Genomic DNA, 15,217 nt, shown 5'->3' with positions numbered 1-15,217 from the left:
GTTGTTCTCGATGACGTGCCCTAAGTACGAGATTTTCGTGACGCCAAACTTACATTCCTCCTTGTTTAGCGTGACACCGGCGGGTCGAATCCGCTCGAGAGTACTACGGAGTCGCTCATCGTGTTCCTGCTTGGTCGAACCCCAGATGAGAATGTTGTCCATGCGACAGGGGACCCCATCGAGGCCTTGCAGAATGTCACTCATGCGTCGTTGGAAGTGTTCAGGAGCAGAGCAGATGCTGAAGGGTAGACGATTGAAGCAAAAACGACCAAAGGGCGTTATAAAGGTCGTGATCAATTTGCTTCTCTCAGTCAGCGGGATCTGCCAAAAACCCGAGGTTGCGTCGATTTTTGAGAACCATGCGGCTCGTCGAAGCATGCCAAGGGTGTGCTCAACAGCTGGGATCGGATGCCACTCGCGGAGTACAGACTTGTTGAGTTCCGTGTAGTCTACACAAATGCGGAGTGCCCTCGAAGGCTTGAGTACGACGACCGTTGGCGCGCACCATGCTGTGCGTTGCGTGACAGGAGTAATTACGCCAACTTCCTTCATTCGTTGTAGCTCTGCCCTGGTTTTTTCGTCGAGGGGAAGTGGTACCCGTCGTGGAAATGTCAGGCCAAACGGAGTTGCGTCAGGTTGGAGCACGATGTCATACTCCTGTTGCAGCTTTACGAGCCCTTGGAAAACGTCGGGAAAGTCTCTTTCAACGTTTAAATCCAAAACAGTGTTCACAGACGGGAACAACCCAAGGTTGGTGATGGCTGGTTTGCCAAGTATGGCTTTGTGAGACCAGGTAAGATGTAGACGTTTTCCACGCTTTCTCGGCCATTGAGCTTGAAATGAAGCCTTGCCAGTCCCGAGATGCGCAGAGTCTTTTCATCTGGGCCGTGAAGCCTCCGGTCGGGGGACGTCAGAACGACGTGCTTGAAGAGCCGTCGGAATTGTCGTTCCGGGATAACAGTCTCGTCCGCACCCGTGTCGATTTTGAAGACCAGGGTCTGTGACTCGACGAGGGGAGAGACTTCCCACTTGGATGAAGCCGTCGTCACCGTGAGGCCCAGGAAACCTGGCTCCTGCTCGATGTTCCGAAGAGCATTTGCTGAGCGGCAGACGGTTTGGAAATGGCCCTTTTTCCCGCACTTTTGGAAGACGCAGTCTTTGGCAGGACAGTTGGCCCTCGCGTGATGCTCTTTGCCACACCAGTCGCATGATTTCTTGAAGCCCCTCGGGCGGTGCGTGGTTGGGGGTGGCGTTGGAACTGGGTCTTTAGCGGGTCTACTCCGCCGTACTTTCAGAGCGTCGAGGTTGACTGCTTCCTTTAGCGTGCTCGATAAGAGTTCTGCCTGCTGCTGTTGGACTGCTTCACTCTGACGAGCGATGGTTAACGCCTTCATTAGGTCTAGGCTGCGGTCAAGCTGCAAAGTTTGCGACAGTTTATGACTCTTGAGGCCCACGACTAGTCTGTCTGGAATTAACTCTTCGCGGAGCTCCCCGTAGTTACAAGAATCTGCTAGTGCGTGTAGGGCTGTTGCAAAATCTTCGACTGACTCACCATCCAGCTGGACTCGGGTGTTGAATTTCTCCCGCTCGTAGGTGATGTTTCGCCGAGGTATGAAGTAGTCCTCGAAGCCCTTAAGCACTGCGTCGAAGTTCTTCTGCTCGTCAGTGGTCAGCCTGAAGGTATTAAATATGTCCTCTGCCTAGGGTCCCATGAGGTAGACCAGTGCATCCACCTGTCAATCTTTGGGTCGATCGCTGAGCCCTGAAGCAGCCCGGTAGCGGAGAAAATACGTCTCTTTCATTGGGGCCAGTCTGACGGTGAGAAGGTGAACGAGTCAGGTGCTGTGATCTGGAACGAGGCAGCGCTGCCGTTCTTGTTGGCCATCTAGGATGAGTTGCTCTCAAAAGTCGCAGGCAGGTCTGTAGTCGAGGCAGAAGCGGCTTCAGAACGAGGGTTGGTTGGGTGTGCTGACGTGTCGTTCAGGCGGAGAGCAGCGCTCAGCACATCCCGCTTCTGACACCATGTTGGAAGGAATGCTTGCCGGGCACCACGCGCACGACGTCAAGGGCATGGCGCGAGGCGCGGGGCGGGAGATCTTTATTCTCTTCGCTACGCTACACGTGCGGGTGTAGCATATTGTCCCACAAAGTGTACAAATTGCCGGATCCAGTCTTTGAATGGCTCCCTGTTTTGGAAGAGTTCTGTTCATTTGACGTTTATTCAAGTACTTCCGTACGCCAAAGTTTGGTAGGCGTAATTTATTTTCCCATTTCTATGCAGGTATTCACGTTTTGAATCAACTAGCGAAGCGGTGGTGGTGGAAACACGCATTTATTTTATGTACAACGGATACAAAGACGCCATGTTACCCTTTAGCGAAGTTTGGTGTCTAGGGGAGAGGGATTAGGTAACGGGAGTTGGGAAAAAAGTAGGATACATCCAATGGTACATCCAATTGGGTGTGTAATTATAGGAAATGGTGAAGACCAGAGTTCTCGACGAAGTTTCGTAGAGCGGCGAGCAGGCGCCGTTCTTCGCTCTGATTGCAACTGCCTGGGTAAAGCCAATCATTAAGGCTCGGTGGGATTGTCAATCCGGCAGTTTAGAAGGCTTGTTCGCGACAGTCGGCAAAACGAGGACAGTCCCACAGGATGTATGCAATGTCATTATTGGCTGAGCACCGCGAACACACGGGGTCATCTAGGCTGCCGAATCTTCTGGCACGAACTCGCACCAAATGTGGTCGCGTCCTGATGTCGATCCCTGCTGAGTGGCGGCAAGGTGAGTAGCGGCACCTCTCCGAGCATAAAATTCACTGCAGTACATTCATTGCTTGAACAGCATGTAAAGGACGACGTAGCGCACGTTTCCAGCAGGTGCATACATGAAGAACGACGCCTTCACGTGGTTTGAGTTTACCTTCCTTTTGGCATGCCCGCCCAAGTCCTCGCTTTTCCCATTATCAAAAGAAAAACTTATGCTTCTCAAGCGATTGGTCTCAACAAAGAGGCCCTATTATCGCTTCTGGATGGTGTAGTCATTATTACTTCTGTATTCGCGCCTTCAGCCAGTGGTAATCAGAGAAGTAGCAGTGGTTAGTCCCACGGGATGGATATGTGCCAGGTGAAGACGAAGATGTGGCGCGGGACATGACGGAGTTCAGATATTTTTCCTGTTGGCACCCATTTCCTATCCATTTCCTCGCTTGAGTGGGTATGAGCCATTTTACTGGTACCACCACTACCACCAGATGGCGGATAGGGCTGGATTAGGTGTGCACAGCCGGACCAGCTGATGAGTGCACCTTGGGGAACGGGACTTCGAGAAGGGTGTGGTTTTATTGGACTCAGTGCCTTTCTGGGGAAACGCGGCCGCATGCAAGGACCCTGGCACCACAAGCCAAAGCGCAAGAACTTCCTTTAACTGAATAGAGTTGTCTGTCCGGCCTAGTTGTTATAGCATTGCAAGGCTGGTGTTTAAGCGCCCACTCCAACTTTGGGGGCGCTCCTGTCTGTCCTGTATATGTAATTTTCCCGGAAGTTGTGGTTGGCGCTTAGACCACAATCTTCCTTAGAGCCTGCAGGGATAGACTAAATCAACCTCGGGCATTGGCAATGACAATACAAGTGAACTCATCAGTTACCATGTCATGCGTACGGGTCGACAAGAAAAAGCAAATGATGTGACAATATACATTGTTGTGTACTTTTTCGGCGTTGCGAGGAAGCTCGTGTGAGCATGCGGAAGCCGCCGCGCAAACTGGGAGTTCCTAGCGTCACAGTCGTCTTTACTAATAGGAAATCTCCAGTGGCTATCACAAAAAGAATAACATGTATAGTGAGTAAAACAAACCCACTGTAATTTGCTCTCGCGTTAACGCGAGAGCGCTACGGTGTCAACGTCTAAAGAGAGCTAGCAAAGCACAATGTTCATCACCGAATTACCATGGTTAGTAAAACGCATCTACTACATACCTTTTCAATAATTCCGATACTGTTAACGTAAGTATTGTAGCATCAGTATTTTTTTATTGGTTTATTTCTAATAATTGTTGGGATCACTTTCCCCACAACCTTCCCACATCGATTCTCTCAGTTTAAATTCTTATCCTTCTTTAGCAATGAGATCGCAGTCCGACTTGGGCAATGCCTTAGAGAGGGTACGGGCCAGTGCTGTCTTCGCCCCAATCAATCAATCAACCAGAAACCGCGTGAATCGCGTGCACCTCGACGACCCTGCCAGATTCGATTGAAACAATTCAACACTTTTTCCTGTACTCCTGCGGTTTTTCTTTCATTCGGAAACGGTATCTAGCCGCACCAATTCAACGTATTGGCCTTCCTCTGTCGATGCCGGTGCTCCTTTCGTTCAGGGCCACATCCCTGGGGTTTTGTCATAGAGGGATTATTGCGGCCATTCACGCGTAGATATCAGAGACCAGACGCATGTCCTGCTAACCCGGTCTAAATTTATTAACCTTTTTTCCCAAAAATGACATCATTCACTCATTCTTCTTTAGATCTAATATATAATTCGGTAACCGTTTCCCCAATTCCTACAGGCTGATTATATAGGGCCATGAGGTGGGCGCTTTAGCCCCAAAAAGCCACCCCGTTCTTGGCCAATCCCCCACGTGGGTATGTGCCACTACAACAGGAAAACAACAACAACAACAAGATTCGATCGCAGCGTCCAGCGAAATAAGAGCCTGCATTCATCTTCACAGAAGGGACCAGAACCGACTCCACCGCGTCCGCGACACCACGTCACTGCAGTCACCCGCAACAATGCTGCGATCGGGCAAGCACGGCGGTTCGTAATAACTCCTCTTTGTTTCTTCAAAGTCTGGGTGGTTGAACGCGTAGTAGCTACCGCTGGACTGTGAGGCGCGCCGTAGTGGAGGGCTCCGGATTGATTGATTGACGATTGATTGTAGAGTTTAACGTGCCGACGCAACTCAAGCGATGAGGCGCGCCGTAGTGGAGAGCTCCGGATTAATTTTGGGCTGCGTCTAATCTCACGGCAGCCGTGAGAATTACCTCCGGGAAATTCTCAGGGCAGTTTCCATAAAAGCTGGCTGGCCGAAAATTTGCTGAATAATATTACGTCTCAACGCAACCTAACGTAACATAACATGACCGAACCTAACGTAACCTAACCGAACGCGTTATAACCTACCCAAATCCTGCCACAGTGCAACAAACCTAATCTAACCCAGCGCAACGACACAGAACACAACCTGTATTAAACGTAATTTAAACTTCTAGAAGTCCTGTGCGTCGATATTGTGATATATTAAAAACCAGAGTAAAAAAAGCACTAACAAAATCACAATGACCGAAAAATTCCGAAAGCTAAAAAAAAAATAAACACATCCCAACGTCGGATTCGAACCTGCGCCTCCTCGTTTAAAACCCGTCACTATTATACCACAGTGCTACAGGGGCAGCTGCAAACGCGACTTTTTAGGGGGAGATGTATCTGATTGAATCTCCGCGTACCGTGCTTAGCCAATAAGAAGCGACTGCCGTGAGAAATGTCTGACGGTAACTCTCCCGGTTGCCGGGATAATAGACACTACCTTAATTTTGTCCACCTGCGAATGTGTAACGTACGCCGAAATCTCGAACATACGTCGTTTTTGCTCTTCGCCTTCATCAGAAAATAGGCCGCCATGGCCGGTAATCCAACTCGCGTCCTTCGGCTCAGCAGCACAACACCATAGCCACTGACCCATACCCACTGACCCACTGACCCATAGCCACTAATACCATAGCCACTGACCCGTAACAAGCCTGGAGGGGGCAACTAGTCGTCAGCGCGCCCAAAGCGCTCACATTTTAGAAGCAGAGCATCTGATTCACTCGCCTTGTCCCTCCGGCGTCGTCGTCGTTGTTGTCGTCGTCGTCGGCGTTGTCCACCCCTCCCCCATTCTCCTCGCCGCGCCAGCTGCGCTCTCCGCCGCTCACCCCCTCTCCTCTCCGATAGCGAACACTCTCTCGCGAGGGGCATTGGATTGGATTCGATTGGAATGAATTGGATTGGATTGGCTTGGCTTGGCATGGCTTGAATTGGATTGGATTTGGATTGAATTGGATTAAAGTGGATTGTCTTGGATTGTGTTGCGTCATAGCCGCGGCACGTTGCGTCATAGTCGCGGCAGACGCGCTGGACCCGGCGCATGTGCAGTACTCTCTCTTCCGCGGTTTCCTCTCCTTCGGGCGCGCTGCGCATATAACCGGTGTGCCGTTCTCCGGCGAAGCAACATCCACGCTTGGCTCAAACACCTAGAGTCCACGCCGCTTTACAAGTACGCCAACGTCGTCATAGACTGGGACCGGCTTACGCAGTCCCCTCAACGTTATGCGCGCTATAAAACGCAGTCCCTTCGCCGCTCCGCCTATGCGTCGCATCTACACAGGGGTTCCCGCGAGGGGAGTTGGGAGTTTTTCCGCTTGTACTCCCCGAAGCCGTCTCTTGGCTGCGAGTTTCGCCCTAGCGGAGGACAATGGGTTAATTTTGACTCCATGGGGATCTGCATCCAGACGTGACGCGCACAAGGATGAAGCAGGGGTGGTGGTGGGTGGTGGTGATATATTAAGAAAGAAGGGAAGAGAAAAGAGCTGGGGATATTGTTGAACTCAGTCGGACAGTTCACCCTCATACAACCCAGTCCAGGGAAGGGGGGTTTCAAAGGATAGGAAGAGAGAAAGAGGAAGAAAGGAAGAGAGTGGGGCACAGTCTATGTAGCGTTCGTTTCGTCCAAGGCGCGACGGCTGCAAGCGCTGCATTATTCTTGTCACAACTAGGAAGTTGAGGAGGTGCTGGAAGACCTCCCGTCGTAAAGCGTCCGATCCCGTGGAAAACAGGAAGTCTTCTAGCTTGTGGCTTGGTACACCGAGTCGCTGGAATGCTGTCCGGAGTTCTTCTCTCGCGGTGTCGTGCTTGCGGCAAGAGCACAGTAAGCGCTCCAGCGTCTCGGGCTCTGGGCAGTCGGCGCAGGTTGGGGACGCCCAGCGGCCCTGGTGGTGCAGGAGGGCTCCCACGTTGCAGCAATTAAGCGGCAGGCGAAGCAGGAGCGACCGGGCGTCTATACTGATGCGGCCGGGAAGGAGCCCTGGGGCCTGACCACTGACCACTCGAGCATCTGGGTGTTGACCCTCCACCACTCGGGCCAGGATAGTCCTTGCAGCGTCGAACGACACCACATCCCGAGAGGCTGGTACCCCTGCCAGGCGAGCAGCGGTAGCGCTGGAGGAGTGCCGCGCCGTCCGGTGTGCCCTGCAGCGGTGGATGTGGTGGAGCCCCACTTGCAGGGCCCGCATCTGGATAGGCCAGTAACCTGCCTCCGTGTACGTCGCCGCCACCGGGGATGTGCTCGGAAGGCGCAGGCAAAGGCGGATATACCAGCGCTGATCCACCTACAGTTACTCCCACCGGCGCGGCTTGAGTTGCACCAGAGCCAGAGCATAGAGGACAGCGGACGACGCCATCCCGTGGAACACCCGCAGCGCCACGGTGTGTGTGCAGCCCTGAACACGCGCCAACAACCTCCGCACGCCCTGGTGGACCATCATTGTGCGTTGCCGGAGCGCCTTCGGAGCAGGTATCCAGGACAACTGGCAGTCGACAAGGAGCACCAGATACGTAGCCATGGTGCACCACGGAAGGGACTGGCCATATAAGGTGAGCGGTGGTGTCGACTTGCGTGCCCTGCTGCCCCTCGGGTGGAAGACCAAGGCCTGAGTTTTCGACTGGGACAGCTGCAGGCCACGGCTTCTCAGGAAGGCGGCGACTGCCCACAGCACCCCCTGCAGGCACGCCTTCACCTTGGAGAGTAGTCTCGTTGGTCTGTGTGCCCAGATTGCGGTGTCGTCGGCATAGACTGAACGCAAGCCCAGCCGGGATGCAGTCCGGGAGTGGAGCCAGGACGAGGTTGAAGAGAAATGGACTGAGCACACTCCCCTGGGGAACCCCAGAGCTGACGTCTCGTGGGCTGTTGGTTGCTCGGCCAACCTTGACTTGAAGGGTCCGGTTGGCCAGGAACTCCTTGACGTAACTCCGGAGGTGCCCCTCAACGCCCATGCTGTCGAGGGCATCCAGGATGGCCGTCTGGGGGACAGAGTCCAAGGCCGACTTCATGTCCAGCAGGAGCAAGAAGGCGCCCTCCTTGTCATGGCGGGCCTTCTGCAGCATAGACACCACATCGCCCAGCGAGTCCGCCGTGCAGCGGTGGCGCCTGAAGTCACTTTGGTGCTCCTGGAAGACGCCCCGACCATTAGCAACACACTGGAGGCGGGCCAGGACAGTGCTCTCCATCAGCTTCCCCGTTGCCGATGTCAGGGAAACCGGCCGGTACGATGCGGGCTCGGTGGGCGGCTTACCGACCTTCAGCATCGGCCTTACAAGTGCGACCGCCAAGAAGATGGAAGGCTTCCCTCCTTCCACACCCGGTTGATGAGCTGCAGAAGCGGCTCCAGCTGGGTGACGTTTAGGTTCCGGAGCATATGATACGTTACCCCGTCAATGCCAGGGACGCTCCACCGCTTCGGGCATCGATCCAGGGCTGCCCGCAGCTCTCGGAATGTGATGTCGGCACCGCAAATGGCCACCACTTGTGGGTCTTGGGGGGACTCCGGCCGCAGGTGTAGCTGGGCCACAGTCGCAGGTGAAGCTGGGGTGGAGGGGTCGGCTAGCCGCTCTGCCAAGGCCTCCTCAGTGATGCCCAAAGAAATGGCGAATGCCAGGAGAGGGTGCCGGTTGGTGACAGCAGGCTGAAGCAAGGCCCGGAAGACTCTCCAGGCTTTGGCTGGATCCCTACGCGAGTCCATGGAGGAGCAGAGCAACTCCCAGCTCTGCCAGCTTGGCTCTCATTCTGCACTGCGCATCCACCCGCCGGTACGCCATCCAGTCTTCCGCATGCCTGCTCCAGATGGCCCGCCGTTGCAGCTTGTTGCGCCTGGCCCGGAGTCTCAGAAGCTCCAGATCAGGCAGTGCCGTGCAGAGGGGTACCTCCCCCCGAACCGTGGCCCTGTTGGCGCTCCGCACGACAGCTGTCAGGAAATAGCCTCTAGGTCCTCCAAATACTTTGCCACCTCCTTGCGGTAGTTGACCCAGTTGGTGACGGCGTAAACACTGGTGTCTGCTCGCCTGCGGTCGTTTCTTGGAGTGACGAAGATGGGGTAGTGGTCCGACCCCCAGGTGCTCGTGGCGGTTTCCCAGTTGTAGGCACACCGCTGGGACACCAGTGTAACGTCAGTGTAACGTCAGTGTAACGTCAACTAACGTCAACGTCAGTGTAACGTCAGTTGAACCGTGCCAGCGGGGCCAGGGCGGGTGAAGGTGGGGCTGCCTGTGTTGGCCACGAGCAGGCCGCAGGCTGTGGCAGAATCCAGCAGCTCTCGTCCCCTGCGGGTGGTGCAGGGGCTGCCCCACGCCGGGTTGTGCGCATTAAGATCCCCGCACACGACAACGTCCTGGCCCGGGCCGCAGCCGTCCCACTGCTGTGGCATCCCAGGGCCGCGTTGGACGACACAAGACGATGGCCACAGTGGTGTCCGTGGAACCCATGCGCACCGTGACGGTGGCGCATTCCATCCACGACCGACGTCAGGTCCACTGGAGCACTGTTGAGCACGGCCCTCACGTAGACAGCTGCCTGGGACTTGCCTGGTGGGTGGCTGGCATCTTGACACGGATGGCTGGGGCAGGAGTGCAGGGTGCAGCTGGTTGCGCTGGCGTGGCACACGTACCCCGGCAGGCGCAGGGAGCTGCCACAGACGTTGGTCTCCTGCAGCGCCACCACATCGTAGTGCTCCTGCAGCAGATGCTTTGCCAGCTCCGCATGGCGTGGCCCCAGGTGGTTGCAGTTCCACTGCAGGATACGTGGCCACTGGCCTGTCCTGCAGGGTCTGTTAGCCATGCTTGGGGGCGGGGGGGCTCAGGTGTGCCAGGGCAGCAGTGGCCGCCTGGCGTGCGGGGTCCTCAGCGGGCAGGCGACCCACCAGGCTGCTTATTTGCACCCAGGCCGCCTATTTGCACCCTCTCCACAGAATTGTATACCTATTTCGGTTCATGACGAATCTAGCGCGTGAGGAATCTAGCACGTGAGGAATCTAGCGCGCATTAGGAGCACGTGAGTGTTTGCGCTACCCTTTTCATTTACACTTTGTTGTATCCTACGCTGGCCGAATTCACCGCTATAACAAAGGGACACCGGCGTTAGTATAACGCACGAAAAAGAGAAGATTTATTTTTTGAACATACTAAAACTAAGCTGTGGTTGGTGATGACGGTGCTGGAACCTACCAATCTTAATACGATGCGCCACCTGTGGTACGAACGCAAACTAAACAAACACACTCGTGGCCTCGGCGATCAGCTGCTGGGTGCCGCGCCATTGCTCGGTGCTCCGGAAGCTAGCTGATCACGGAGGCCATGATACACGGGCGTGTTCTTTGTCTTGTCCATTTTGCTGGACGGCAATAAATGTTCCTTTTACAGGTCATTTGGTTATATGCGTTGGGCACTTTAGCGACCCCCTATAAAGCAGTACCCATACTGAAAGAAGCAATAATCAGATTTAAACGCCAATAGGTGAAAAAAAGACAATTGTCTTCTGCACAGTAGTACGACATACTGAATTCGCAACCACCGCCTACCTGATGCTGTCGAGGTTCACGGCCTGCTGGGGTGCGATGTAAGGTCAGGCAGTGACCAGATATGTATCTGCAGCCAGTGAAGCTCCGCTACCACTTCGCAGGTAGACATAACACCTGGCTACTCTGCAAGCTCTTTATCACTGCACGCCTGATCTATGATGGCCTCCACGATGTCATCATATGTAAGGTCAGAGCAAACCAGGACCTGGCGTCCTCCGAGACGTAAACGTCGCCCGTCACAACTTATGCTGCCCCGCAACATGCACTGTACACGTTCACGGATTCCTGCAGCTCCACTGCCGAAATGAATGACTAAGGGTTGTGGGCACACCTATCAGCTGCGCATTACCACGCGTGTGGTTAGGCGTATTTGTTGTCTAACAACAATTCGCCGATTCGGCACGCGTAATTGTTTTGTAGAACAGGCAAATTCAGTTTAGTTGCGTTCACAATACACGGTAAACCTAGGAATCTGGCCAGGCCATAAGAGATGCTTCGTTATACAGGCTACTTCGTAGTAGAAGCCTTCGTTCTAGCAACGGCTGACTGTACACCATGGTTCCTAGCTCTATGCCACGTGAGTGCGTTGCGCCATCCCCATTGTGGTCATCGTTACTGCCGGGGAACGCGACGTATCGATGGTTAATTACCGCAGCTGGGGCGTCCGGCTGAAGGTTTAAGTGTGATGCGCCGCCTAGCGGTGCGGCAGGTGTCCGCCATCGCCACGTTGATGCTGCTCCGCACGCACCGCCCTCCGTTATCGCTTGAGCCGTGATTGACGCAGTAGCTCCTTGTACACGCGCTCTGGAGCCGCAGAGATAAACACGTGTTTTTCCCATACTTATCAGGTTTCGCCGCATTATTTTTCTGCGTGCATATGACCACCGGATTTTCCTTAACCCTAGCCTTAAAAAAAAGATTGGCTTCGAACGCTATCATCGGGGCGCTTCTGAACGAAAAGATCCTTCGGAGAGTCAATAAGGTTTGGTTTGACGGCAGAGTAGAATGACACGTTGTGGTTGTTCCTGGGGGCCTTCCTCTTGTACCTCTTCCTCATCAGGGACACTGAACAACGAGCTTGGTCACCACCCGTCTCCTCAATTCGTCACATGCTCTCCAAGTTCTCCAGAAGCCAGGAAAAATGACTGCGTGCTGCGTGCGCACGGACCAATTCGCAGCCTGTCGTCATTTCCTGTCCTTAAGCAGCCCCTTCATACTGCTCGCCGTGTACCTGAGAATGCGAAATGGGTGCAACTGTGTTCGAATTTTGCTGAACGTGGTGCCGTGGCCCCTTTGGCAAGCCTGCGGACTTCGGCTGTTTACTCATTTTTTCTTTCTATAAGCGATTGACCTAACCAACCTTCAAATTTTTTAATGTCCATGGCACCATTTTGTGCTCCCGTGGAAACCTCAGCAAGATTAGGATTCTCTTGACGGGGTAATCTTTAAATGCGGTTTTTTAAGGCGAAAAGCATGAATCTGTGTTTCAAACGCGTGCGTTTTGAAGTTCAGAAAAGAGGTGGTCGAAAGAAGTAGAAGTTGGGCGAGCCCGGTATCGTGCGGCGGGTAATGCGCACCAGGAGTGGGAAAGCGCGGCGCGGGAGAATGGCGGCCGGCTCTGAGAAAGGGCAACGCTACACGCTCCGGGAAATGGCGGTGGCTGGAGGGCGGAACGAGCTTCGGAGTTGACCAGGACGCGGCCGCGAAGTTCACTAGAGAGTTCAACCGTAGCAGGCTTGTGACTTGACGTTTTTTGAAAGCTCAGGCATGTCCCGCTATTTCTTCATCACTATACATAATCTTCTGCGCTGAGATGGGGCAAGCAGGAACTTGGGAAAAGGCGCCGTGCTTGCGGAAAAGTGGATTTTAGAAGGAAATCGAATGATGATAATACCCGTGCATCTTTACATGCCCTTGTTTCTACGTTACGAGTACGTTGGTATATGCAGTTAGTAATGCAGTTAGTATCAATAAAGTGGACATCAGGATTTTACCCGTCAAATTAGCGCTTGGGATACCTCTGGGGAGGATTACACCACCTGGAGCTGCCGAAATATCCCCCCGCGCTTTGTCCTTTTTTTTTTTTTTTTGCTTTTCACCTCTATCCGAAAAACAGCCACTGGGGATGGAACTGAAAACCCGTGGCGCACCGCTTTAGTCACTCGGCAATGGCGGCACGTAAGATGGTTAACAACTGTGTACAATGGGGCGAATGTCGGTGACTCGGCCCTTAAGAAATAATTCTACAAACGCCGCGGAAAGGCCTTTAGAAAGTAAGGGTTGCTTCTTGTATTTGTACCCTTGTTCCCGTCGACTTGGTAGGCCATTTTTCCGAAGTTGCTTGCGGTGCGTCTGTGCAACACCGCGAATAATATACAATAATATGTTTTAGTACGAGCGTTTAAGAGAACGATGTAGCGAAAAATATGGCCGTACTATAGCCGAGTCTCCCGAGTCTTGCAGTACCCTCGCTTGGAAATTTGTGGGAGAAACGGAAATCCAGGATGTGAACTGCGCCATTCTATGCAGTAGCTATTCTACAGTGCGAAACATGGGAGAATTTTTGTTCTTAGTGTAGCGCTAAGTATGACCTCGGCATTTAAGAGATAACTAATTCGATGCAGCGGTTTTTCCTTCCTTCTAAAGATAACCGTCTCCGTCTACGTGCCTGCCTTAATAGTGAGCCTGAAGACGATAGTATAGCCCAAACTAGATATAGACACATCCTCTACAAACGACTGCCTCTGGTGGAACGGTTCATACATGGCAATATTCTTAGCATGTGTAGGCAGCCGTAGGAAGGATTATCAGACAGAATATATTGACTTTAAAAGAAACTTGGCATGCGTTCAAATTAAGCATTAGATCCAATCGGGTTAAGGCGCACTTTTGGGCGATTTCAAAGGCGCCCTCTTTCATTGTACCTGTTAACACATCTGCAGCGTGACCGTGCTGATAGCTCGTAATTTATTCGAAGCGTTGGAGCTACCGGGACTTAGAATGTTTTTCGGGTCATTTTCTTTTCTGTTTCTTACTTCATTGTTCAGGCAAGACCGGATTAGCGGTACCTGCTGTGTCAAATGATAAGTAGAATCTTTTACGTGTGGCTACTGATAAGTACGCGAGGCGCACCTGCACAACAGCCGGTCCAATCGGCACATGACGTCGCGATATGTCATCGTGAAAAAGTGCTACAAACGCATCGCCCAACGGTGCGTTACTGTCAATCTAGGCGCTGCTGCCCGGAACGATAAACACTGGGTGTCATTGAGCAGGCAAAGATCGGCAAGCGTGCTGTGTTAGTTTAAACAGTAGACGCCGTGCCTCGAGAGTTCGCAGCGGTGGCTTCCCCTGACACCATGGCATGTAGTCCGGAAACTTCTGCCTTGCCAGCACGGACACAAAGACCGCAAGTAACAGGCGTACTCACTCTCATAAAAGGGGGAAAAGAGTGTGCCACAACGCGCGCGTATACATCAGAATGAAAATTGCGCCCACCTCCCCGCGAGGGGAACCCTGTGTAGATGCGACGCATCGTGGGGTTCACTTGGTGTTTCTGTTGTATTGATTCTGAAATCGCGTGAAACGTGTCGGGAACGCGTATGATTATTATGTTTTATGATTATTGTTATGTTTTATTGTCCAATCTTGGTCAATCTCTCTAAGTGGTATGCTTGGGCTTTGCTGTAGCAACGACCTTTACTCCATATTTGTTGCTATAAGTAGGAGCTTCTTTTCTTTTATTGCAAGTGTTAATCATTGCCCCATCATGCGTTGTATTTTTATTTTATTTTATTTATTTATTTATTCATACTGCCAATCCCATGCGGGATTATTGCAGGAAGGGCAAAATAATGCAATTTTAACAGTACAAACATACAACATTTACGCGTACAACATTATACAAAATTTAAAGAAGACAGTATCGGTTTGTGCACCTATGTGTGTAACAGTTCAGTATTAGTACATGACAACAATCATGCAGCTGCAAACAGCGTCTGAGATACCAGAAACTAAAGAAACAAAGAAAAAAGAAAAAGAAAGAAAAAAAACATGATGCGGTATAAGTCGAAGCTACTATGACTGAATTACATCGATGTGCGCAGGTGATTTTCCAGCAAAGACGAAAAAGTTTCATAAATAGGACTGCTTGTTACGGAGGAAGGCAAGTTGTTCCATTCGTGTATGGCGAGTGGAAAGAAGGAGAACTTAAAACAGTCGGTGCGGCATTGGTATTCCCGAAGTGTTAGTGGATGCGTGTGTCGTGTTGATCTGGTTTCTGCTTTTGATATATACATGAAGCTATCTACGTTTAACTGCTTGTTTACTAATTGGTATAACATCTTCTGCCGAGCAAGTTTTGCTCGCTGTTTAAGAGTTAATATTCCTGCTTTTTTTAGAAGTTCTGTGGGCGAATCAGTTGTCCTGTATTTGCTATAGATAAACCTAATAGCCTTCCTCTGCACCCTTTCAAGTCTTTGTATAAGTGTGTTAGTGTAAGGAAACCAGGTGACGTTTGCGTATTCCAAAGTTGGTTTTACAAATGTATTATAAG

The 15,217-nt window shown here is 52.2% G+C and overlaps 1 protein-coding gene across 1 annotated transcript in view; it reads left to right on the top strand.

Annotated features, from left to right (window-relative positions):
- The first annotated feature begins 9,542 nt into the window (after window positions 1-9,542).
- LOC144167932 (uncharacterized) overlaps window positions 9,543-15,217 on the top strand; it is a 57,976-nt gene continuing 52,301 nt past the window's right edge. The window contains exon 1 of the mRNA XM_077697054.1: window positions 9,543-9,609. Coding sequence (XP_077553180.1) covers window positions 9,543-9,609 — 67 coding nt within the window. The remainder of the gene's footprint in view (window positions 9,610-15,217) is intronic.

This window comes from Haemaphysalis longicornis, unplaced genomic scaffold, assembly GCF_048455015.1.
Source record: "Haemaphysalis longicornis isolate Haplotype H1 unplaced genomic scaffold, Haemaphysalis longicornis Haplotype H1 scaffold_2, whole genome shotgun sequence".
Taxonomy (NCBI): Eukaryota; Metazoa; Arthropoda; class Arachnida; order Ixodida; family Ixodidae; genus Haemaphysalis; species Haemaphysalis longicornis.
Note: the sequence above shows the minus strand (reverse complement) of the source record. Positions and strands in the feature narration are given on the sequence as shown.